Source organism: Aquarana catesbeiana, linkage group LG01 (genome assembly GCF_042186555.1).
Source record: "Aquarana catesbeiana isolate 2022-GZ linkage group LG01, ASM4218655v1, whole genome shotgun sequence".
NCBI classification, from domain to species: Eukaryota; Metazoa; Chordata; class Amphibia; order Anura; family Ranidae; genus Aquarana; species Aquarana catesbeiana.
This window is the reverse complement of record NC_133324.1, coordinates 84,469,470-84,496,791: the sequence shown is the minus strand read 5'-3', so window position 1 is coordinate 84,496,791 and position 27,322 is coordinate 84,469,470. Positions and strand designations below refer to the sequence as shown.

The 27,322-nt window shown below is 40.3% G+C and overlaps 1 protein-coding gene across 3 annotated transcripts in view; it reads right to left on the bottom strand.

Moving 5' to 3' along the window:
- Window positions 1-27,322, bottom strand: part of SPEF2 (sperm flagellar 2) — a 226,947-nt gene that overhangs the window by 118,163 nt on the left and 81,462 nt on the right. For all 3 annotated transcript variants that reach the window (XM_073621074.1, XM_073621088.1, XM_073621082.1), the window contains exon 10: window positions 24,952-25,120. In XM_073621074.1, coding sequence (XP_073477175.1) covers window positions 24,952-25,120 — 169 coding nt within the window. The remainder of the gene's footprint in view (window positions 1-24,951; window positions 25,121-27,322) is intronic.

Below are 27,322 nucleotides of genomic sequence, written 5' to 3'. Positions count from 1 at the left end.
TGTTTGTGCTTTACGAATATATATATATTGTTTTATTTAATTTTTTTTTTTTTTTTTCTTTTTCATTTTAATCACAGTGGATCTACATATGTGTAACATTTTTTAGCATATACACCTTATTAGGAATGATTATATTTTAATCACTGTGGATTGTATATTTATCTTATTACGTTTTTCTATGCACATTGCACTTTGTGTTTTATTGCACTAGTTATTTGTTAGTGTGTTTGTTCATAGGATTCACACAGCAGGTGATCTTAGTAAGTGATCAGAGCTTTAGGATTCACACAGCAGGTGATCTTAGTAAGTGATCAGAGCTTTAGGCTCTATTTGATTTGCACTCTTTATTATCTATGATTTGTACTTAGATTTACAGTTATTCAGTTACACCCCTAGGCGCGGCGCATTTTTTTCATATATCATTTATCGCACGGTCATGAATACGTGATCTGCGCCTGCAGCCGGGTAGCTGTTTGGTTGAATTTCCATTAAGGCACTGGATAATTGTGGCTCGCAGGATTTTTTTCCATAATTATGACAAATGTCTGTTGTTGGATTTTCCGAAGGTGTGTAGACAAATCCGTCGGACAAAAGTACAAACACGCATGATTGGAAGCAAGGACGAGTCGGAAGTGGTCGGTCTTGTAAACTAGCGTTCGTAATGGAGAATTAACATTCGTGACGTGGCAAATTATGAAATCTTGAAATGCATAGCACATTTTCTTCTTATTTAATGGGATAATAATGAAGCTGCTGGTGATACTGATGGAGTTATTGCAAACTAAGTTTCAAAGGCTTTTTTTTTCTAGTGATATCAAGAATAATAATATTATGTTTTTTTTTATTTGGGCAAGTTACCACAACACTATTATCCCGTAGTTTATAAGATCAAAGATACAACTATGTTGGTGTCCCTTGTCAGTTTTACATTGTATTTTTTAAAATGTAACTGCCTACTCCCAAACTGTCATTTGAAGTAAAACACATAGCCAAGTATTATTCTACAAATTTTTTTTAATTGTGCATTAAAAAAAGAAAACAAATAAAATTAGACATGCTATCTGCCAATAGAACTTAACCAAAAGGTGCATTCTATGCATCCAAAAATATAGAAAATATACCAAATCAAATCATTATTCAAGCAAAAAAATTATGTCAAAGCAATAACTCCAAGGCCAATAATAAATAACACGTTCTCTCCTCCGATTCCACAACATGGCTGGTTGACGATTAAGAAACTAACTTAAAAGCACGAACCGAAAATCGCTAAATGAAAAGCGCAAAAAGAAAAGCGAGAATCAACACTCACCAAACTTCTACTAACACGAAATTAGCAGAAGGAGCCCAAAGGGTGACGCTAAAGAGCTGAAAAACCACGTAGTATGTCACTACGTTTCTTGATTGTTGGCCAACAATTGTGTGCAGTGTGTATGCAAGACATGTTTGGGGCAACGCCCTTCAGACAAAAGTCCACGGTTTTGTTGGCCAACAATCCGATCGTGTGTACGAGGCTTAACTATAAAGCTTCATACACACTGGAGGTTTTTTTGGATGCTCTTAGGGGTGGGTAGCATTTTTTTTCCCTGCCTCTAAACCCCCCTGCATGTTAATCTATGTTTCCATACAAAGACAGGCATTTAGAGGAATTTAGAGGCAGGGGTGTTTAGACGCAGAATAAAAAAAAAACCCACAGAAAAAATGCTTGATGCATCTAAAAACGTATAAATGCACCTAAGTGGTAGGCGCGTTTAAGCCCTTGAGCATTAATTAATTTCAATGGCCAGAATAAATTATTATTTGAACCAATAAAATGAATTAGCATCCAAGTGCTTGAAGCCTAACGCACCTAAATGCATTACACAGGCTTACAAGCAGAAAGGAGTCTAGGAGAGTTAGCAAAATGTCCAGTGTGCATGAGGCCTAAATCGCACCTATAAACCAATACTAACACCCACCTACTGATCCAATTTACACACTATACAGAGAAACAAGAATTTTAAAATATTAACAGACATTGATACGAATATTGAAATCTTTGAATGGATCTACAGTGGGGACAGAAAGTATTCAGACCCCCTTAAATTTTTCACTCTTTGTTATATTGCAGCCATTTGCTAAAATCATTTAAGTTCATTTTTTTACCTCATTAATGTACACACAGCACCCCATATTGACAGAAAAACACAGATTTGTTTACATTTTTGCAAATGTATTAAAAAAGAAAAACTGAAATATCACATGGTCCTAAGTATTCAGACCCTTTGCTGTGACACTCATTTCTTCTGATCATCCTGAAGATGGTTCTACACCTTAATTTGAGTCCAGCTGTGTTTGATTATACTGATTGGACTTGGTAAGGAAAGCCACACACCTGTCTATATAAGACCTTACAGCTCACAGTGCATGTCAGAGCAAATGAGAATCATGAGGTCAAAGGAACTGCTTGAAGAGCTCAGAGACAGAATTGTGGCAGGGCACAGATCTGGCCAAGGTTACAAAAAAATTTCTGCTGCACTTAAGGTTCCTAAGAGCACAGTGGCCTCCATAATCCTTAAATGGAAGACGTTTAGGACAACCAGAACCCTTCCTAGAGCTGACCGTCCGGCCAAACTGAGATATTGGGGGAGAAGAGCCTTGGTGAGAGAGATAAAAAAGAACCCAAAGATCACTGTGGCTGAGCTCCAGAGATGCAGTCGGGAGATGGGAGAAAGTTATAGAAAGTCAACCATCACTGCAGCTCTGCACCAGTCGGGGCTTTATGGCAGAGTGGCCCGACGGAAGCCTCTCCTCAGTGCAAGTAACATGAAAGCCCGCATGGAGTTTGCTAAAAAACACCTGAAGGACTCCAAGATGGTGAGAAATAAGAGGTTTTGGTCTGATGAGACCAAGATAGAACTTTTTGGCCTTAATTCTAAGCGGTATGTGTGGAGAAAACCAGGTACTGCTCATCATCTGTCCAATACAGTCTCAACAGTGAAGCATGGTGGTGGCAGCATCATGCTGTGGGGGTGTTTTTCAGCTGCAGGGACAGGACGACTGGTTGCAATCGAGGGAAAGATGAATGCAGCCAAGTACAGGGATATCCTGGACGAAAACCTTCTCCAGAGTGCTCAGGACCTCAGACTGGGCCGAAGGTTTACCCTCCAACAAGACAAAGGAGTGGCTTCACAACAACTCCGTGACCGTTCTTGAATGGCCCAGCTAGAGCCCCGACTTAAACCCAATTGAGCATCTCTGGAGAGACTTAAAAATGGCTGTCCACCAACGTTTACCAACCAACCTGACAGAACTGGAGAGGATCTGCAAGGAGGAATGGCAGAGGATCCCCAAATCCAGGTGTGAAAAACTTGTTGCATCTTTCCCAAAAAGACTCATGGCTGTATTAGATCAAAAGGGTGCTTCTACTAAATCCTGAGCAAAGGGTCTGAATACTTAGGACCATGTGATATTTCAGTTTTTCTTTTTTAATAAATCTGCAAAAATGTCAACAATTCTGTGTTTTTCTGTCAATATGGGGTGCTGTGTGTACATTAATGAGGAAAAAATGAACTTAAATGATTTTAGCAAATGGCTGCAATATAACAAAGAGTGAAAAATTTAAGGGGGTCTGAATACTTTCTATCCCCACTGTATGAATAGAGGGGGTGGACCTTTCAATAATCCGCCTGTCCTCCATTCATACATCATGTTTAATTCATAGAAGTTGTAGTACTGGCTTCTATGAATGCAGAACCTGGGCAAAAAGGGCGGGCATAGTTGGGCACTCTTAATGAGTGCCCATGACAGATCCCGCAGTTCTAATAACCACCACCACACCGAAAGATTATAGTAGTGCGATTGGGGTGGCATCGATGGAAGAAGATTTTACCGAACAGGAGAGGCATCCACACAAGGGACATATTCCACTGACTGTAGTTTATGTCCCTTGTGCTGATTTCTGTGTTTTTTATTTTGACTGCAAGTAGGATTTAATTATACTAAAGGCCCATTAAAAAGAACTCCAATCACTCCAATCCAGTCACACTGAGCTGCAGGTCCAAATTTTCATTACATGTACAGGTATTGGCTGGGTTAGGTGTTTAGATGTGTCAGAAGACAGAGCTAGGACTGTCTGGAGATCTGCTTCTACTTCAGTATACTGCTGCTGTGTATAGTGGGACAGTATTATTTTTTTCACATATATCTGGCCAACAAACCTCATCAAGGAGACCACATTCACAGGGTATCTGCTTATTTCTTGAATGCTAATATATCTTTAAGTATGTAGGTCATTTAAACTTCTCTAACTATATGATGTATGGAAATAAATAAGAAAAAAAAAATCGCAATGTAAAGGAGAAAACACTTTAAAATTAAAGACTATCTTTTGCCAGTTTTTACTGTCCCAAGGTCTCTTAGGGATGTGTTTATAAAACATTTGCAGAGCTATTTGCCCTTGTGGGGAATATTAAATGTTATTTTTTTTTTTAAAGGTACATACAAACAAATACATCAAAGCATATGTAGCATTATTTGAGCAAACATTGCTCAATCCTCAATGAAATACATTTATATGGTATCCAGTTAGTGAGTACAGATCAGTGAAGGATCTTCATTGTTACCTTCTAGATTCCTGTATGACGACATAGATTAATATTTTTCGAGAACTCAAGGGGCGGGTGGTATCGTGTGATCAGAACTAACCCAAGGATTCCAAATCTTATGAAATTCTTTTGGGCATCCTCTGGCCTCATATGTTAGTTTGTATAGAGCAGTCTTTTCTCAACCTTTTCAACACAGAGGAACCCTCAAAATAGTTCTCCGGTCTCAGGGAACAACTGCTAAAAATTAGAAATCTATAACTCATGATACATTAGTGTGATGGTCAGTGGGAAGAATGGTCCTTACACTTGTGGTCATTGGGAAGAATTACCTCCTTACAGATAGTTTAAATAGATCAATGGTGTCAATGGGAACTAATCTGAGAGGCAGAAATTGCCCAATGCTGAAGGAACCCTTAGCAACCTCTGGGGGAACCCTGGTTGAGAATCACTGGTATAGAGGTATAGCCTGATTAACTATAGTGAGCCAGAAGGCTATAGTAGGTTAGGATTGGGATTTTCAATGTATAGTTATCGTTTTCTTTGCATAAAACAGGATGATTCCTAGAAAGGTTTGTACATTCATCTTCATCATCTATATATCCTAATAGGCATCTCAAGGGGTTACAGATGTTAGGAAATTAAGTGAGGGAACTGATAAGTGCCACCAGGAAGTGTCCTTAAATAGGTTAATTAATATGTATAATGAGCGGCCATTTTCTTGTAGTCTATGTATAAAAACATATAGCGGCCATTTTCCAGTAGATATTCTGGACATTCTATAGCAGCTATATGTTTTTATACATAGGCTACAAGAAAATGGCCGCTCGTTATACACATAAATCAACCTATTTAAGGACACTTCCTGGTGCTATTTTTCATCCCTGATGAAGTCACGTGATTGTGACGATACGCGTTGGATTGGATTACACGGGCACCGGCAGTGACGTCAGGTCACGAGCTCGCTGCTTGTTTTTATTTAGTTTTTTCTATCTGTTTGCAATGTGTGTACTTTTAAACTTGTAACCTCAATAAATACCTGTGTTTACATACTTCACGATTTGGGTCCCTCTTTCCTCTCTACTCTATGTTCACGGGTCTGGAAGCTGTCCACTGTCACCGAGGTATACAGAGATAATCTATCATTATATATGAGGATCATGTATCAAGGCTGCTAAGGCACATTAGTACACTTAGTCCATTGACGCTTCCCCTGGTCACCACTATACAAGAGGAACAATAGATGTGAGCCATTGAAGGATTCACTCATCACCACCATTTTTTGAAACACGTTTTTACCTTACAGCAGTAAGGTAAGGAGCCACTGCACACTTGAGGTGTTTATACACTGAAGAGGATTCACATCACTTATGCACTGAAAGTCTGCATTTGCACTGATTGTCTCTTGGAGCACAGCACTTTATTGCAGTTTATTTACCAATTTTCCCTGGATATATATGTGCACTGTTGGACTTTATCTCCATATTGTGTCAACATTAGCACCTTTATTTATTTATGCAACTTGAAGTATATGCGGTTATGTAGCATTTCTATGCGGTTTTTGCAATTTTGCACATGCAATGTCACTTTATATAGCACTTTATTTAATTTAGCACCTTATGGTAGTGTGTCACTTTTCATTAGAACGCAACACCACATATTGATTTTTTTACACATTTATTGTTGGTACGGATCAACCAATTTGGTATCTGCTGCAACTAATGTTCCATTATGTATTATTATCCTTGTAGCGCGGAGATATTTTTTCTTATTTAAAGTCGGCCAGTACCTTTTAGCAGAGAAACAGCCCCAAAGCATAATGTTTCCACCTCTGTGCTTGACTGTAGGGATGGTGTTCTTAGGGTCATCGTCAGCATTTTTCTTCCTACAAACACAGCGAGTCGATTTAATGCCAAAGAGCTCAATTTTGGTCCCATCTGACCACAGCACTCCCAATCCTTCTCAGAATCATTTAGATGTTCATTGTCAAACTTCAGATGGGCCTATACATGTGCCTACTTGAGGAGGGGGACCTTGCGGGCGCTCCAGGATTTCAATCTATGACGGCGTATTGTGTTACCAATGGCTTGTTTGGTGACTGTGGACCCAAGTGCCTTGAGATCATTCCCAAGCTCCTCTCGTGTAGTAGTTCTGGGCTGATCCCCCACTTCTCAAGATCATACTTACCCCATGAGGCGAAATCTTGCATGGAGCTCCAGACTGAGAGTTATTGATAGTTATTTTGTATTTCTTCCATTTGCGAATAATTGCTCCAACAGTTGTATTCTTCTCACCAAGCTTCTTGATGATGATCTGTAGCCCATTCCAGCCATGTGCAGGTCTACAATCTTGTCCCTGATGTCCTTTGACAGCTCTTTGGTCTTACCCATGATTGTGAAGTTTGAATGGAAGAAAGAGATTCTGTGGACCGGTGTATTTTATACACATAACAAGTTGTTAGGAGCATCTTCTTAAATTGACAGGACTAATCTGTGTACCACGTGAGCACATACTGTAGCCAGTCTGTGGGAGCCAGAATTATTGTTGGTTGGTAGGGCATCAAATATTAATTTTACTCACTGAAATGCAACCCAATTTTAGAACATTTGTATCATGTGTTTGTTCTGGATTTCTGGTTGATATTCTGTCTCTATCATTTAAAATATATGATAATTATAGGCCCTTAATTTCGTTGTAGGTGGGCAAACTTACAAAAAAGTTTCCCCACTGTATACAGACTGATCTTACTGTTGTGGGTTTACTAACGCTTTAAGGCTCCTTCTCCTTTTCATATCTTCTATGAAGCAGGGACAGAGGTTGGAGGAGGGGGATGAGTCAGACCTCTAAAATGCTCTTTTTTAACTGACCTGTTGCCGATATACCTAATTAGTTGTAAAATAGCTCTTCCTTGTTAGTAGCACTTACTTTGCCAGCTTTTTTTGCCCTGTCCCAACTTTTTTGAGATGTGTTGCTGCCATCAATTTCAAAATTACCTTATTTTTTTCTTAAAATTGTACATTTCCTTAGTTTAAATGTTTGATATTTTCTCTATTTGCTATTGTGAAAATAATAAAACTTACACTGTTGATAATAGCAGTAAACAGGACAAATAGAGGATCAATCTGCCTAACAGGGGCAGAGGTGGCAATAGAAAACCTTATAGGTGTTCTAATCCATCTCTTCTCAGTTCAAAACAAAAAAAAAAAACAAAATAGTTTTGCCTTTAGTTATACCTTATTTCTATTAGAAAGTAATGGGGAAATTGCATTCAGCTTGCCCAAATGCTTCTGATGTTCATCCAGTTAACTTGTTATAAACAGACCAATTAGTAACATATTTTTTATTTCCACTAATAATTGAAGAAATCAATCATTAATACAGCATTAAATGTCATTTTTAAAATGAAGGCAGTGCAAAACCTAAAATTGACCTGGTATCAGCCTCTTGCAATACCCTGAACAACAGAACTCAGATTGAGACATGGAGAAGCAGCACAAGGAGCCAAGGTGAATGAGTGACAAGAACTGTAAGACCCCTTTCACACAGGCCATCTGATCAGGTCTGCCTGCAAGTTTTTCAGACAAACCTGATCAGTCCATAACATTTCCATGGACAGACGCCTACCTCCGGGTCCTATCTGGCCCGCTAAAAAAACGAAAGAGGATCCATCGTCTTCCGCTTAGGTGGATCAGATCAGGGGGTAGTCAGGTGTAAACAGACAATGGACTGTCCATGTCCACTCTGCGGAAACTGAGCAGACACGGATACGTCATCCACTCGCTCTGCTCCGGTCAGCAGGGGATCTGTGAGTGGATCCCCTGTTGATCGGAATGGATTCTTCCCCATTTGAAAGGGGCCAAGTGTTACATAACCGTAGCAGAGAATAATCAGATCTTTTGTACCTCCAGACCGGACCGTATCACAACTGGATGGACAATATTACAAATTCTTTGGCATTTAAAACAGCTCCCATACATGTGTTTCATCTATGTACAGTGCTTAGCATAAATGAGTACACCCCAACAGATTTGTCAAAAAACCTTTACTTTCCTTTCAGAATCAACATTTTCTATGGGACACTATACTACAAAATATTCTCACAAATGCTGGCCATTGATTGCAACCAAGATTTGTTAATTTGCACACACAAAAAAGTACTTTTCCTTACAAATTCATTCAAGACCATGTGGAAAAAATGAATACACCCCAATGAAAGTCTAAGGAGCAAAGCTAAACTTTAGGCAACAAAATCCTATTTACCAAGAATTCAACTACAGGTGAGTCTTATTATTTATTAAACAGGTGTCCAGCAGATAGATGATTATAAAAAGGCGTTACAAAGAAAACCTCTCCCATTCCCTGTCAGAAATGGCATCTCATGGAAGAGAAATGTCACAAGGCCTAAGAAAATAATTTATTTACACAAGAAAGGCTCCAAGAAGATCAGCAAAGCTTTACTTATCAGTCAGAATACTTTAGCAAAAGTGATACAAAAATTTAACAAAGATGGAACTGCAACCATCTCACAGAGCTGTCCAGGCCATCCACGGAAGTTAACACCTCGACAGGAGCATCTTCTGATGAGAAGGGTTGAAGAAAATCGCCATGCAAGTTCACTGCAGTTAGCTAAAGAAGTAGGAAGCCAAAACGGGGTTTCCCATAACACAATATGGCATGCACTGCAGAGGAATGGCATGCATGGGTGTCGTCCACGAACAAAGCCTCTCCTAAAGCACATGCACAAAAAAGCCCAGACAGAATTTGCCAGGGGTCATGTTGAAAAAGAAGAGGGCTACTGGGACTCTGTACACTGGAGTGATGAAACCAAGATAAATAAGTTATATTATTAACCTTACTTATGTAATGAGCTAAACAAATGTTCTATAAAACTCAGTTTTGTAAAAAATTTGAAAATTGTTCTTGTGTTTATTCAGATACTGAATAAAATCTTATTTTTCAAAAGTGGTGTACTCATTTATGCTGAACACTGTATTTTGCCCCAAGGTAATTGTTAAATTCACTAGTATTTTAATGGGAACGTGGAAGTGGTTGAGGTTGTTTAAAGTCAGACATAAAGGGGATTTCCAAGAAAAAAAAAAAGGTTGAAATAAGGTTTAAGTCTATATAAAGATTAGCTGCTCATCATCAAACTACTCAAGAAGAAACGAAACCCCGTATTCACCATTCTCAACATGCCATAAAGCATTACTTCATTCAAAACTGTTTCTAATTTTAGACAGAATAGGAAATTCCCTAGGAGAGATTTTTCCAGCTTCCTATCACCCTGTTATATCAGCTAGGAGTGTGTTTTCAATTGTTTGGCCGACTGTCAGCTTTATGCTAGAAGTAACAGCTGCCCAATCACTTCCACGCACTTTTTTTTTGCAGACATATGGATGCATCAGCTCCTGAGGAAGTGGTTTTTGTACCACGAAACTCATCGAGCACTGTAGGGTGCAACCATGCTCTCTTTATACATCATCATTGTATGCATACCATGTAATTCTTGCCATTTCATTAATTATCTCAAATGGAGCTTTATATTTTATACACCGGTAACTGGAATGTGCTGCTAAATTATATCATGTATATGTATGAACTGCATTGTATCTATGTATATAGATATAATATGGCATCTACATATGTACTTACATTTAAATGCTTTATGAGTTTTTTATGACAATAAATATGTAAAGTTTTTTTTATACTATATTTAGCTGTTTTCAATTTCCTTACTCAATGTCCCAAGTATTGCCTTCCTTATTTACTTGATTTAGGGATGGAAGCACATGCACATATGTGTGCTTCATTTAAAGTCCCACCAAACCCCTCCTCTCTATATATGTTCAATAGGGATGGAGGCAATTGGCCAGCGGATGTACAGCTTTGTACTGACATTGATGTATATTTCTGTGCCTGACAGACCTTTTTTGGCCTGCATACAGAGGACCTATACTGTATAGTTTTAACATCCAGCAACGTTCAGTACTTTGCACCATACTTATATATTATTCTGTCTGTTCAATTTCATGCAGTCTTCTTCTGTGGTCCTGCCTGACCATCTGATACCCAGGAGCTGCGATGCGCACCAGGCGCCCTCCCCCTTCCCTCCACTTCGGCAATGGGATGGGGGGGATCCGGTGGGCGATACCTGCTGTGCATCAGCATCATGCCAAGCGATGCACGAATTAAGTCATCTGGGCGTCATGACGTGTGCGCCTTTTCCACCTATTGGCTAATTCATATGGGGAGTCTTGGCGCCAAATCACAGACGGCGGCTGCCGCCCAGATGGGGCCACCTCTCCTATCCAATGGGGCCACCTCTCCTATCATTCCAATGTGACGCTGGGGAGGGACCTGCGGGTGCATCGTGCATATATAAAGCAACTCCTACTGTTACAACTCTTTCAGCTGCACACTCGGATATGCTGCACACTACATGTGGACTAAGCCATCATGTTGACACATAAGGTAACCTCTGGGTACACATTGTTCTGTTTTGTTGCACCAATTCTTCTACCTCTTCGCAGGTTGTCTATTTCTTATCTATTTCTTTCTTGCAGTATGCATGAATGTTCATGTTAACACTTTCCCCCATAGTTTTACCTTTTCTGCTATTAGTACGTGGTTTATGAATACCTCTAGTTGCACATTCCTTGCTCTTCCCACAGTTTATAAATCGATATGGGTCTTTAATAACTTTTAGCACCACTGTATATGAGAGTCGCTCAATATTTACTTCAATTTTTACAGACCTCTTTGGAACTACTACATATTGATTCCTGTTCAATACATCATGGAGATTTCTTTTTCTTGGGATGGTTTGTGGGTGGTCGCTCCACACGCAGTCCTGTTACCGAAGCTCCAGGGACCTTAGTGGCCCCTGTTTTGCAGTACCGCATATCTTTGAACTGTAGCTCCATGTGAGTAAATAGGACTAGACATCCTCTCTTTTTCTCATTTAATTTCCCTTTTTTGATTTAGTCAAAACCAGATTTTATTGGTGTTTGTAAATCTGGTGTTTGTATTTTTTGCAGATGGAATGTGCTGCTAAATTATATTATGTACATGTATTAACTGTATCATACATATATATATTATATATGACATGGTATCTACATATGTACTTACATTTAAATATCTATTCTTCAGGCCTAAAATGTGGTATAACATGTGTGCAAACCCCCTGTCAGGTCACCAAGAGGCTGGGTGACAGATGCACACCGTTGGGATTAGGAGTGCATCGCAAGGTAGTGGTCCCTACGGCTGACTGCTGCGGATTGAACCCTGGGAGGTTCAGGAAGCAGGTCTACTGGATCACTGACACAGATCCCACTATGAGCTAGAGCATAGATTCCCCAGGGCGCGGAGTCTAAGAGCCAGCAGGTGTTCACCAGAGCCTTTAATGGTAAGGATGGACTGAGCTGCAGTCTGGCTCCAGGTCGCGGCCCCCAGGGTGTCACAGCTCATGCCCACGGTAGACTACAGGAGAAGAGGAAGGAGGCAGCAGGCTGGAACAACAAGGAAAGTAAGGGACAAGCCAAGGTCGGGGCCACAAGCAGACAAGGACAACAGAGTACACGCCAAGGTTCAGGGTCACAGGCAAACAGGGATGGTCGGGAACACGCCAAAGGTCAGGGTCACGAGCAGACAGGAATAGTTAAGAACAGGCCAAAGTCGGTAACAGGAATCAGATGTAGGAAACACCGCAAGTACACACAGAGGCTAACACACAATGGTTGATCAGCACTGCTGGCTTGCAGTGCACAGGTTAATATAGGGTTCCCTGATAGGGCCTGGGGTGGGGCCAAGCTTAGAGGAGAGGTTACAAAAGCAGTCAGGTGAGGGTCAGCTGGTCTCTAGAGATTAACACATGGAGACAGGTATGCTGATCGACAAACTCTATTGCATAACCATGACACCCCCCCACCCCAAAAAAAAAAAGCTCTGGCAGTGAAAGGTTTAAACCAGAGCAGCCAGGCCAGGTCAGAAGCGGTGAATGAACCACAAAATTGTGACAACAACAGGTCCTCGCCTTATGAGGACCCCATGGGCTAGTGGGTATCCATACTGTACAACAGGCCTGCACAGTATGAGTTGGCATTTGCCTTGCAGCCAGTATGCTGTCTTAGATGGCCTTCAGCACAGCAGAGAATTTGTTACAGAGAGGTAAATCTATCTGTTCCCTGACAGGTTGGACTGGATCACTTTCATTAAATGAACTAGTCTTGGATTACTAATGAGTACAAAACCCCTGCTGTGATGCTACAAACTTCTGCCACCTCTCCTGGCCTAATCTAGTGCTCTTCATCATAAAAGAGGAAATTATGCTTGTTTAGAAAAAAAACAATGTTTCTACAGCTGGACCTCACCTACCTAAATTTTCTAATGTTTGCTGCAGGGCAAATCCTGTGTTTTGCCTTGAAGTCGGTAACCTATTTAGGGGCTCCAGTACTGTAAAAGTGCCACGCAATGTTTCTGTAGCTGGGCTTCAGATGCCACATTTCAAAGGTGTATTGCAGGGTAATCCTGCTTTGAGTCTTTAGGTTTTGGCCTATTCCAGTACTTCCAGTGATTTTTAATACACTATGCTGGTTATTTCAAGATAAAATCTGCTTCCCCTCTCCCTCTTTTATTGTGGCCTTAGCAAGCTGCTTACATACTATCCAGCCACTGAACAATATTTGTGGTAAGTGTCTCTCATATAATACACTATAATATTTATTTCAAGATAAAACCTGTTCCATCTTTCCCTCTTACATTGCAGCTTTTCCGAGCTACTTACATTATGTGCAGCCACTGTGCAATATTTGTGGCTGTTGTTTCTCAAATAACACACTCTAATTTATATTTTAAGACAAAGCATGCCTTGTCTCTACCTCTTTGCTGCTGATCTGTCACTCCAGTTCCCCATGACCAGCAGGCACACTGGTACATGTAGCTATCCAAGCCCAGCAGGCATGCTGGTACATGTAGTTTCATAGTTTTAACTTGAAAAGTTCTGTTGTTACTTGTTATCCCAATAGACTTGTGTTCAGGGTTCAAAGTATTCACCTGTGGTTGATTAAATTAGCTACACCCCCAGCCCAGCCAAGCATTATCCCTCTCTTTTTAAGTTAGGCTCATTCTCTCATGCATGGCCTGAACAAACTGTGTGGTTGGGGATTGTGGACCTTCCGTGCAGTCTGCAGGCTGAATGGCTCAGGAAGCTCACCCATGCAGGCTGCAGCTGATCAGGTACAAGGAGACACAAAAGTTATGGATCTGGGAAAGCATGGAATACTGGACTCATAGGAATGATGGCATTGGGGTGCCAGCTTAAATAGCAAGGTAGTCAGTCTGGCTGGGCTGGGTGTGTAGCTAACTGAATCAACAGAATATCAGTCATAAACACAAGTCCTTTGAGATAACAGATATCAATAGAACCTTGCAAGTTAAAGTTATGAAACAACATGTATCGGCATGCCTGCTGGTCTTGGTAAATAGAGGGGACAAATCAGTGGCAGATCTGTGAAACTTATATTGTTCCCTGACCAAGCTGCTTACATTTTGTCTAACCACTGAAGAATATTCGTGGCTACTGTCTCTTAGATAATACACTCTAGATTTGATTGCAAGCTGAAGTTGTCTTGCCTCTTTACACTTGCTGCTAATTCAAGTGGTCATGTTCTGTCCTTTTGGCGCTTTTGAGGAAGCCATTTTAATCGACGAAATGTCATAAGGTAGTGTTTTTGTTACATGTGTGAGCCAGCAGTGGTGAACGGTGTCCATCAGCAGTAATCAGTGATGTGAGAGTGGCTGCTTTTAGATCTGACACACTGACAGCTGCTGGGGAGAGAGAAAGAGGTTTGCTATAGTGCTTCTTCATGCTAGGCTATGCTTATCATTTTTATGTGAATGCAATCTTTTATTAAAATTTAGAAGGCTTCTTACAGTATCACACTATTGTGGCAATTATGTATTTTTTGGGGAAAACTCAATACTGAGCCTGTGAGGAGACACATGGGGGATAATCAGAAAACCCACACCCTGTGTGATTCTGAATCTTGGAGGAGGACATGCTGTGAGGCTTGGTTTAGTTCATCCATCCATTTGTGATTTCATGCTGTTTGAGCCAAAATGAACATATTTTAGGCAACATAAGATGATGAGTGTAAATCCTTAAGTTGCTGGTGGGCTGCACTGTTCGGATCAAGTCACAGTGGTGAATACAAACATATGAAGATAGACTGAGGCTTATACATAAAGAGTTAAAGACTCTGTGGACTGTATTTGGCTAAATGGACACTGAGACAGTTACTAACCCTAGGTTCACACCTATGCCTTTTTTAGTGCATTTTGCAGTTTGCAGAAACGCACTACAGTCCATTTAACATGGTTTCCTATGGTACACATTCACATCTATGCGTTTTGCGGCTTGTGCGTTTTTGAAAAGGGTCGAGAACTTTTTTCCGCGCTTTGCGTCTAATTGACTTCAATGGAATCGCACAAGAAATGCAAGTTTTGTGTTTGTGATGCGATTTTTGATGTGTTTTGTGTTTTTTCTTTTTTCTGCCTAAAACACTGTATAGCTGATTGCTAAGGAAGGGGCAATATTTATTTTTTTTTTTACATTCAGCTGTCAGCTGATGACTCATCGGTTGTTAAGGATGCAGCAGCCGGCTTCCCAGCCACTTCCTTAGCAACCAGCTATATACAGTGTGTTTGAAGAGAAAAAAAATGTAAAACGAAAAATGCATGAAAACTGCATGCAAAAACACATAAAAAACAAGGGTTTAAAAATGCACTGCAAAACGTGCCTGAAAAACGCATAAAGCGCATCCACATAGATATGAACTGATATTCTTTGAATTATTTGTTAATTTATTATATAACGCTTATCTAAAATATAATATAATATTATTTTATCTTATAACCTCATGCATTGGGGGGTACTGTATCTGGTAGATTTTTATGTGTTGATATGCACTCGTTTGGTTTGGGGGGTATTTTAGTATTTTTTACATGTATATTTCTTTATACACATTTTATTGGTTTTATCTAGCACTGTAGGAATAAGGGGTAGCCTTATATTATATTATATGTTATTACGGCAGCTTTCACACTATTCATACTTTTTTTGATATTTTTTAAAAAAACTATTAGATAGGCACCTGAACGACCACACAGGGATATACAATGTAATACTGACATAAAAACACACACATAGGTTGGACTTGATGGACTTGTGTCTTTTTTCAACCTCACCAACTATGTAACTATATAACATTTGATTGTGGGCTTTTCTCACTATTTAGCATGGAGTGGGGGTTTGTATGATATCAGAACATGGTTATGCTGACAGTTCCTGTGAAAATCATACCGTTTCTTAACATGATGTACAACTTGAAGGCATCACCCAAGCATGTAATTTGAAGGATTGTTTTTTCCCCCCATGTTGCCCTTCAAACAATAGGAGTTCCCTCTCCCTGCTGTATAGTATTTTTCACAATTTTTGCTTTCTTAATGTCTCCCATGGCAGTGAACAGCTCCCCTGCCTTTTTTTTATAGTACTTTACTTATTAGCCCTGAAAATGGGCAAAAATGATCAAGATTTGCCCCCACCCCCCATAAATTCAATGGGGTTTGACGCTAAATTGGGGTTTCACAGACTTCAGCCATTCCATGAAGCCCCCTACGAGCTGTACTCTGGCAGATTCACTCATGCCTATTTATACCAGAACAAAATCCCTCAATATAATGCCTGTTGATCACACATTTTTTTCTTTAATTTCTCTTTATCATAAGCATGGTCAAATGAGAAGAACATATACCCATATAGAAAAAAAAAAAAGAAAAGTAAAATGTTTTTGGTGACAGTCCCTCACTACCTCCAGCCTAAGTAAGTTAATTTAGTGACTTCCTGCTAGAAGAGTACAGACCTACAATGTCAGGAAGTGGGCCTCACAGCGCGATTGTTGTGGTAAATAGTTTCCAAACCAGACAAAAAAGAAAAAAGAAAAAAAAAGTAAACTGAGGTACGAGTGTCAAATTAAGAATACAAGCTTTCAGTGTGTGTATAAATACTTCCTCTGTAATAGTCAGTGAACTACCCACCATCACCACAATAGTCTGTAAGCCTATAGACTTCAGCATAAATCTAGGATACTACTGTGCATTGCTAACACCAAGAGAATGCTCCATAAAACCTGAGCACAAGGAGTTTATTGAGGAGAATGGCTCAGCAACAGCACCTCTCCACCTAGCCTAAAAAATTTCCTAAGGTAACAATGCTGCCAAAGAGCAAGGAGGTCATAAATCTTAAGTCTTAGAATCTATCCCTGCTTTACCGTGTAGCCTCTTGGATGCTAGGCCCAGGCTGTTCACTGAGGCCATTAACTTCTGCCCAAGTCAACATTTACCACTGCCCCTTCCTGAGCCAATTTTCATCCCAACACTTCAACTGGCAAATGCCAGAATCTCTACTGACCACTAGGAGACTGGCCTTTGAGAGTTGAATAAGGACCCTTTCACACTGGCTCTGTCAGGCAGCAAAATCAGGTGGTTGGGGTGCAGTTTTAAGTCACCACAGTTGCCTGTACAGCCCCATACACATTGTAGCTGTGCTTTGTTGTGCAAAAATTACTGTCTTCCATTGAGCCCCATAGAGGTGAGTGGGGCTGTGCCATGTTCAATAGATGCAGTTGGGCTACAGTGAAGAGGTATTTCAGTGTAAAATCTTTCTTGAAACAGGTGAGTGGGAGAGTGGGAGGTGGCATGTCCCCTCCCGATTGAGTGCTAACCTCAGGCCATCCACTCCTGACAATGCGATCCACAGCAGACAGCTAGGTCCATGTGAAAGACACCTAACAGGGTAGGGGATTAGCATTGGGGGTAGTAGGAGTCAGTCTCAACTCGTAGAGTAGTCATGGTCCTGTGGCCAGCCCTCTTCAACTGTTAGCAATCAAGTAAATGAAGCTTTCTTATTAGCAAACAGTCCTTCATTTACTTCACTTGTCAGTCATAATTATGCAATGCTGGGGTTGGATACGAGCATAGCACACCTGACTTTCCTCCACAGGTGTCTTCTAGTGCAGTGGTTCTCAACCCTGTCCTCAAGTACCCCCAACAGGCCATGTTTTGGGAATTTATCTTAGATAAAACAGCTGTCCAAAATAGCAAGCCATTGACTCTGTTTTAAAGCATCTGTGCAAGATGAAGGAAAACCTGCAAACATGACCTGTTGGGGGTACTTGAGGACATGGTTGAGAACCACTGTTCTAGTGCAGTTACATCCTGTTCCTGGAATTGATAAATAATCATAGAAAGCCTGAAATATAATACTTACCTTTCCCAGAGAAAATGCTGCTACTGGTTCCCTCTAGTTCGGTCACATGATGGAACCTAGGCATTTGGTTATATGATCTCTGCTCATGTGGCATTAGGCATTCTTTTAGTTGCACCCTCCATTTAACAGAGATCATGTGACCAAATGGTAAGATATTCCAGTCACTGTATTATGCTTTTTTAACATAGGTTATGGTAACAAGTGTACAGATCCACTTTAGGTAAGTATCCTTCACAGTGCACAATCTAAAGGGGGGCCAGAACAATGTATACATCCAGAATTTGTGCTCCACCTTCGGGAGTATGGCAGTTGGCACCAATGTAAAGAGTACAGAAAACCAAAAACTTGTTTTCTAGTTTTGGATAGAATGGGGAAGGATTGCTGGGTTTTACAGCTATTCAGGGCTTTGTTAGAGAGATCATTACTTCCTGTTCTGCTAAAAAATTTTAGCAAACAAGAAGTGAAGGAAATTTTGAAACACGAACATATGTGCTCCTGGATGTTACATAGTAGGTGAGGTTAAAAAAAAAAAAACACAAATCCATCAAGTCCAACCTATGTGTGTCATTATGTGTCAGTATTACATTGTATATCCCTGTATGTTGTGGCTGTTCAGGTGCTTATCTAATAGTTTTTTGAAACTATCGATGCTCCCCGCTGAGACCACCGCCTGTGGAAGGGAATTCCACATCCTTGCCGCTCTTACAGTAAAGAACCCTCTACATAGTTTAAGGTTAAACCTCTTTTCTTCCAATTTTAATGAGTGGCCACGTGTCTTATTAAACTACCTTCCGCAAAAAAAGTTTTATCCCTATTGTGGGGTCACCAGTACAGTATTTGCATATTGAAATCATATCCCCTCTCAAGTGTCTCTTCTCCAGAGAGAATAAGTTCAGTGCTCGTAACCTTTCTTCATAACTAAGAACAAGATTCCTCAAGGTTTGGGACTTTAAATGGACGCAAGGCAGTAATATAAAAAAATACAAAATTTATTTGACAAACAATAAATAGGTCAATAGTGTAACAAAAATACTGTATTTTTGTTACACTATTGACCTATTTATTGTTTGTCAAAAAAATGTTGTATTTTTTTATATTACTGCCTTGCGTCCATTTAAAGTCCCAAACCTTGAGGAATCTTGTTCTTAAATATATGCCGGGATGGGACGCACAAGCAATGCAGTTGGCTAGATGAGGCAAAGCTCTATTTTCACTTTCTTCATAACTAATATCCTCCAGACCCTTTATTAGCTTTGTTGCCCTTCTTTGTACTCGCTCCATTTCCAGTACATCCTTCCTGAGGACTGGTGCCCAGAACTGGACAGCATACTCCAGGTGCGGCCGGACCAGAGTCTTGTAGAGTGGGAAAATTATGGCTTTATCCTGGAGTTAATCCCCTTTTTAATGCAAGACAATATTCTGTTTGCTTTGTTAGCAGCAGCTTGGCATTGCATGCCATTGCTGAGCCTATCATCTACTAGGACCCCCAGGTCCTTTTCCCCTTTTCCATCCTAGATTCCCTAGATTCCCTAAGCTGCCATCTTAGTCCTGTTTGAGCTGCTGTTGTTCTGGTGCTGCACATGTGATCAGCTATGAAACAAGCTGCCAAACACAGAATATGTACGGCGCTGTGTTCTGGCAGTGGGACAGAACCACCCATGTCAATCCCGGAACAAAATCGAGTCAGACTGAGTACCTCTCAGCCACTCTCAGGGAGCTTTGTATTCTATGAATTAATACAAGGCTTCCTCTGATTTGCTGAGGTGGAGAGGTGGGCAGATGATGTCACGATCTCTACTCAGCCAATCAGAGGAAGCTTCATATGCATTCATAGAATACAAAGCTCCCTGTGACTGGCTGAGCAGCACTTAGTCCAACTTTATTTTGATTCGGAAGTGGGAAAAGCTACCAGAACACAACATTGTATACCCACTTGCCGCCCGCCCGCACTGTACTGTGGGGAGCGGCGGCTGTGGGCAAAGCAACGTACCCATACATCGCTGCCTATTTTCTGTAAACAGCGGGAGCCTGTCAGCAAGTCCCAGCCAATGTTTCACGGCTGGGACATGCTGATCAGCTGTGTACATTTACAGCCCAGGGTTCTGTGTTGACATTCAACACAGAGCTGTGTACACAGGGAATGATCTCTTAGAGATCAGTTAGTAAAAGTAGCACACTTTACACATTGTTAGGCACGCTTTTAACCCCTTGATCGCCCATTGATAATAGCATTATCACTGATCACTATATTAATGTCACTGGTAATGTCAGTGGCAGTTAGTCAGTTACCCCCCAGCGTCAGATAGTCTCAAATTGATTGCCTCAGTATCGCAGTCCATTATAAGTCCCTGATCGCCACGATTAGTAGTATAAAAAAAATAAAAAATTCAGTTTATATACCATAGTTTGTAGACACTATAACTTTCACACAAACCAATCAATAAACATGTTTTTTTTTTATCAAAAACATGTAGCAGAATACATTTTGGCCAAAATGTATGAAGACATTTGCTTTTTTTACTTTTTTATTGGATATGTTTTATGGCAGAAAGTAAAAAATATAGTTTTTTTCCTTAATTTCTCAAAAAATTAAAAAAAGCAAGTGGTAATCTAATACCACCAAAAGAAAGCTCTTTTTTTATGTGAAAAAAATGTGCAATTACCAGTTAAAGTAGCGCAATGCTGAATAGCAAAAAATGGACTGATCATGAAGTGTGTACAATCTTCTAGAGCTTAAAGGGGTTGTAAACCCACAAAAAAAAAAACCAAAAAAACCTGCAAGACAAAGGCATAATGAGCTAGTATGCATAGCATACTAGCTCATTATGAATTACTTAACTTAGATCGAAGCCCCCGCAGCGGTCCTCGTACACCGCTCCGGCCAGCGACATCGCTCCCGGATTTGCTTCAGGGTATCATGGGCGCTGTGATTGGACGGAGCTGGGATGACGTCACTCCCACGCATGTGCGCGGGAGCCACCGGTAACGGCATAGTAGCTGAAGCAATGGCATGGTAACGGCATACTACGTCATGGTAATGGCATACTAGCTGAAGCAACGGCACAGACGGCAGTGCACATGTGCCGATGACGTCGGCACATGCAGATACAGGGGATATCTCCCAAGCCATGCAGGTTTAGGAGATATCCGGGGTAGCTGTAGGTAAGCCTAATTATAGGCTTACCTGTAGCAAAAAGTGGTTGTAAAGGGTTTACAACCACTTTAAGTGGATACTTTCCACGGTTCCTGGACTAACGATGTGATTTACTAAAACTGGAGAGTTCAAAATCTGGTGCAACTCTGCAAAGAAACCGATTTTTGTTTTTGTCAAAGCTTAATTGAACAAGCTGAAGATAAAAGTTAATTGGTTTCTATGCAGAGCTGCAACACATTTTGCACTGTCCATAGTGTATTGGTGCAGATAGTGTCTCCGATGTCATCATATCAGTTCTAGTCTTTGAATCTTCCAGGACCAACTGCTGCCAGGAAATTATTGATAAGTCACAGTGCATCAAGTGAATAACCAAGATATCATATTGCATATCATATTGCTAACAGGGGCTCAAGAAGGGAAAGAGTTCCTCTGGGAAGGAGCATATGGAGCCTTGAGTTGGGCTTTGATGTCAATGATCTCAAAAATAAATGTTCATGTCGAAATATCCTTGTGTTTCTTCTGTGTAACTGTTCAGCTTATCACATATGAAGGCTCCGATTCCTGCTTAGTAGTGCTTGTATTAAGACCTTTTCTCTTTCTCGGTTCCAATCTATGACTAATTCAAACCTATACTGAGTCAAAGAGCAAAGTGCATTGATCTGGAGCGACCAATCAGAATTCAATAAACATCAAATATCATATCAATATGCACTTCTCACTTCAGCTTACCTCTCTGCACAGCCGTATTGATTACATCCATTAATGTCTACAGCCAAAAGTACAGAATGTGTGATTTAAAGCTGAACTCCAGGCACATATAAAAGACACACATTTAGGCAGCTTGTTTTTAAATACAAGCAGTGTATGTACCTGAATTTGACTCGATATTAAAGTGGAACTTTTGTCAGAAAATTAAGTCCTGATAGATCACTTCAGGGTGGCCCCTTTTGCAGGTATAGCTATGTAACACATTAAAAATAAGTGCCTATACTTATTTTTAAATTCAGTAATAGACTGTTTCACCCTGCTCTGCTCTTCTGCTTTAACTCCCAACCATCTCTGTACAGCAGAACCCAGACTGAGAGAGGGAGAAGTAGCAGGAGAAGCCAATCAGTTGTGTTGCAATGCTTGTGTGCTAGCAAGGAACATGCTGATAGGAGGAGAGAGCACAGTGACAAAGAAATGTGCTCATCAATCTACTATTTCTCCTTCTACTTGTCCATTTTACAGGCAATCAGCTACAGGCTATAGCTGGCAGCACTGATCAGTGTATTCTGATGGTGGGGAAGTCTCCCAGCTGTCAGAATACAATAGCTAAGCGGGGAGGATTATCCCATCCACCCCGCTATTTAAATGGCAAAAAATTACTCATCTATGGGCTGCTTAAGGCCGGCCACAGATTACTCATTCATCGGCCAGGATCACAAACAAAGGGATTCCCCCACTCACACAAGTAAAGTGGATGGAGGAATCCTCTCTGCTGTGCCATTGTATACCGACAGTCCCGCCACTGCTCCACTGTCAGAATATACTCATCAATGCTGTAGCTGCAGATCGAGAAAAGTTTTCATTCGACAGAAGTTGATTATTAGATTGACTTCTGTTGAGCGGGAACGGCCATAAATGGGTTGAAATTTGTCCATTCCCTGATGAATTGGCTGAGAGTTGATCCATCTATGGGCATCTTTAAGCTGGCCGTACACCACAGATGGCCATACTCCAACAGAGTCCTCCACCCAAACAAATGACAGAATACACTGATCAGCGGCTACAGCTGATTGGCTTCACCCACTGAGCGAGGAAAGTTTTCCAACAAGTCCCTTGGACAGAAGTCGATCTAACTTATCATGCGGGCACTGCCTCGCCCTGATCGAAATTCAGTGGGTCCATGCGGGACCGGTTGAATGTTGATCAGTTTATAGCCAGTTTAAAGTGTTACTAAACCCAGGACCATGCATTCACTATATCTGGTCTCCCACAGTACACAGAACATGAAAATGCAATTATTTTAGTAAATATAAACGGCTAAATATCTTTTCTCATCGGCAGTATATAGCAGTCTTGTGACTTCTATCAGTTTCTGGTTAAAGCTTGTAGGAGGAGTTTTCATTTCTCCCATGATTGTCCTATTAGGCTTCAGGACCTCTGAACCTCTGTCTGGACAGTGCTGATTGGCCTTGTGCTGATCACATGCACTCTCCTAATAATAAAAAAACCCCAAAAAACTTTCTAGCAATACACACCAAACTGAGCATGTGCAGCCTGACTCCACTAACTCTGTCTTATCCGGACCTATTCTGGAGTCAGTGGAAGAAGACGAGGATCTGTGCATATAGCATCAAACAGCCTTTTTACACAATGCAGAGAATTAACCCTTTAGGTTCCACAGTGAGTATAACAAACACGCTTTACTGCATATACAGACTGATTTTACTGTTGTGGGTTTAGTAACACTTTAAGACACTGCACTATGGTGCCATGTATTTTATATCACTATGTCATATGTATTACTTAACCAAGCTTCTTTACTAACAGACAGACACGCAGATCTATTATGTGTCCTAATCTAACCTCAGTCGTGCTTGTTGCTTTTCCTGTGTGAGGTGTCTTTATATCACATCAACATCACATCAACATCAAAGATTACAATCAAGCTAGATTTATGAATGTGATAAACCATATGACTTTAGATGGGTATAATCCTGCAAGCAAGTTTCCGGCTTCTTTTCACAACACACCCAAATCAATTTTATTTTTTAAAAGAAAAAAAAAATGTATGGAAGCATGGTCCAAGAAAAGAGAAGACGGAGTAAATTTAGTTAAACAGTAATTCCATATTAAAATGATGGAAGAGCAAACGCTCTTTAGGCTCACTCACTCCAGGGCAAAACAGCAAGGAGGGGCGATTCTCCCATTTACTGTTGGATCATTTGCACTGGGTAAAAATTAATCAGTTAATAGTATTTGTAGTTCTCTTTAATGAGTCTTGTTGCTCAAATACTCCCGACAGACAGCACAGTCTGGTCCTCCTTTTGCTGCATGCTGATTGGACAGAAATGGAGCTGCAGCAGACTAATGAGTCACCAGTCCTACTGACTGTGCTCTCTTCTTCTAGTAGCATGTAAAGAGTCGGTATGAGTGCTGCTGAGCAAGAACTTAGAGCAGCGTCCTTAGTACACAAAAAACAAGTGCATAATGAGGTTGAGTTACTAAAACATGTCTTTCTTTCTACATTTATTTGATGCTGACGGCCATATAGGAGTGTATTGGTGATCATTTGGGTAAGCGGATAATGGTTTTGACAGGATGAATGTTATTTGTATTAAAAATGTCTTCAATTTCTTACAGGATGTTATTTCTTGGTGATTATTTTCTGTAATTTTTCTCTCTTTATAGTTATCTAACTATTAGTGTCCTACAAAGCCCCTGAAGAAGCCATCACTGGCGAAACATGTCAAGAAAAGACACTGTAGTACAAATGTTTACATAAAATATACCAATTGACCATAGTTTGATTATGTTCTTTTTATCATTATGTTTATAATATGAATTAATTAAAATTTTGTAAATTTTAGTATATTTGTCTATCTTGGTTTCTGGCACTGCTATAATCCCATCATCCTCACATTTTCCATTTGTTCATTTTGGGATGAAGTGCATTTACATATAATTTTCCATTTGTTCATTTTGGGAAGAGGTGCATTTACATATAATTTTACATTTGTTCATTTTGGGATGAGGTGCATTTACATATTTTAGCCCTTCCGTGGTGTTCAAACATTTTCCAGGCACAACAATTATATATCCACCCAATAAGGATGCCATTTTGTTAACAAACATGTTGCAAGAGCAATTGAATTATTTCAGTGCTTAGGAACTGCCATTGGTACCTTGTACTCTTCAAAGTCCTTGTCATTGAGTAGATTGTCTTTCTCCATCTCCACAAGTTGTTCAGGAGTTGGTTCAGAAGGTAAAGGATCTATGGAAGCTTCTTCATACAGGGGGAGTCCAGAGATGAAGATCTCTTTCCACTCTCGCACGACTTTGTTCGGTATTACCCTGAAGAAGACCAGTCTTTTAGAGTATGTACACACCAAGCAGTTATTGATCATTTTCTACACTAGAGCCGCTGGCTATCTGCGAACGTGAACTGCACCATAATAATGGAATTGCGAATGCTATTCAAACCACAGATAACGCTGTTTGAATATACCTAGAATTTGATTCACAGAAAGTACAATTCACTTGGTGCTCATGGAAGACAATAGATTAGCAGATACCTGTTTCTGTAGCCCCATACTTAACCTATACATGCCTTCTGCAAGGACTATCAAACTACTTTGGAACCCAGTTGCACTTTAACACAGACCAATAACATGTGTACCCCCCATCCCTACCCAAAGCCCACTTCTGCTCTGCTATATTACAAGCCTGAGCAGCCACATTACACAAGTGATACTATATTGACCGCTGTAAGGTACAATAAACAGTCATATTAGAAAGAGATGCTTGTTACAAGAGATTGTCGAGTTAGAAACTGCTGCCATCCTATAAGAGACTGAAGAGACTATAGGGTTGATTTACTAAAGGCATATCAACTGTGTGCTTTGCAAGGGAAATTGTACTTTGGAAGTGAATTTTTCCCAGAGCTTAGTAAATGGGGTGAAGCTCTGCTGACTTCCATCATCCAATCATGTGCATGTAAAAAGGTTCTATTTTGTACCTAATTGGGAATTCTCTGCAAAGTGAAATTTCACCACATTCACTAAGCTCTGGTGAAAATTGTCTTGCAAAGTATATCTTCCCTTGGAAAGTGAGCAGCCTATTTGCCTTTAATATATAAAAATCTATGAAACAAAGCTTTCCATTTACAGGAAAGTGATGAGCACTAATGCATGGCTACAGTACAGAATGCTGCCATGTTGTAATTTAAAGCTGACAACTAAATTACCGTTGAAATAAATGTATGTGAACTAGCTGCCAAAGGATTTTGAACTATACTCATTTTATAATCCAGGTACCCCTCCCAGAAAGCAAAGCCATGTCTTCCATATCACGTTTTCTCATTTGAATTTAGTAAAGCTCACCATACACTGATTGAAATTTGGCCAGCTAAGCAGGGATCGGCCGAATTTGGATCAGCATGTAGCTGCCCCCACTAGACAGAAGTCGACCGTTTGATCAACTTCTGTTAAAGCGACATGCTGGAAAACGTTTGTCCTGCTGTCAGAATAAAATGTCCCAGGGGGGTATGGGGGGATTCCTTCATCCATCTTGTTTGTGTGGATGGAAGATTCTTTTCTTTTTTCATATACACCCTGTTTCCCCAAAAATAAGACCTAGCTTGATTGTCGGTGATGGCTTAAATATAAGCCCTACCCCCCAAATAAGCCCTAGTTAAAGTCCTTGTAGGTCTTATTTTCAGGGTAGGGCTTATTTTTGGGGAAACAGGGTAGGGCTTATTTGGGGAGTAGGGCTTATATTGCAGCCATCACTGACAATCACACTAGGTCTTATTTTCGGGGAAACAGGGTAGTTGGTCTTTGACACCTTTCTCTGCCAGCCTGCTAATTATACAGTTAACAGCAGTACACTGATAAGGTCATCCATTTGTTATTTCCTTCTATCAGTATGCTCCCTGTTTTAAAATGTGTACACTGTATAATATAATACATGACTGAGTTACAGAAATCTGAGCTGAGTGGAGAACACAGGGATGCTACTAAAAAAGACAGATTTGGGAACCTTTACTAACAGTGTCTAAAAATGCATGAAATTATCCTTGTGGAGCATCCTTAGTATAATACTAGGCACAGTACACAGGGCCCAGACCTCTGCTCTATTTGGAATTAGTCCCCTCTTAGCACTATGCAACACTCTCTATCATTTAACCCTCCATTGCAAAATCCTCTCCTGCTCACTAAAGTTGACAGTTATGACAGGGGGTGGAGCTTATACAGGAACTTCACCCAGCCTTTACATAACCAAAAGTCAGCAGCTAGAAGTATTGTAGCTGTATGTGCTGACTGAAAGATAAAACTCAAGTCTGGACCAAAAAGGTGCCTCAACTAAACCCAATTCTGCTCAACGTCATATCCACTCCTTATTGAAGATAAGCAGTTGATGCAGGAGTACATTTCATACAAATGCTATTTGCCGTTAGAAAAATATGTCTATTATCTTTTATGCTACATTTCAGAATTTAAAGTGGTTCTAAAGACAGAAGGTTTTTTTTTTTTACTCTAATGCATTCTCTGCATT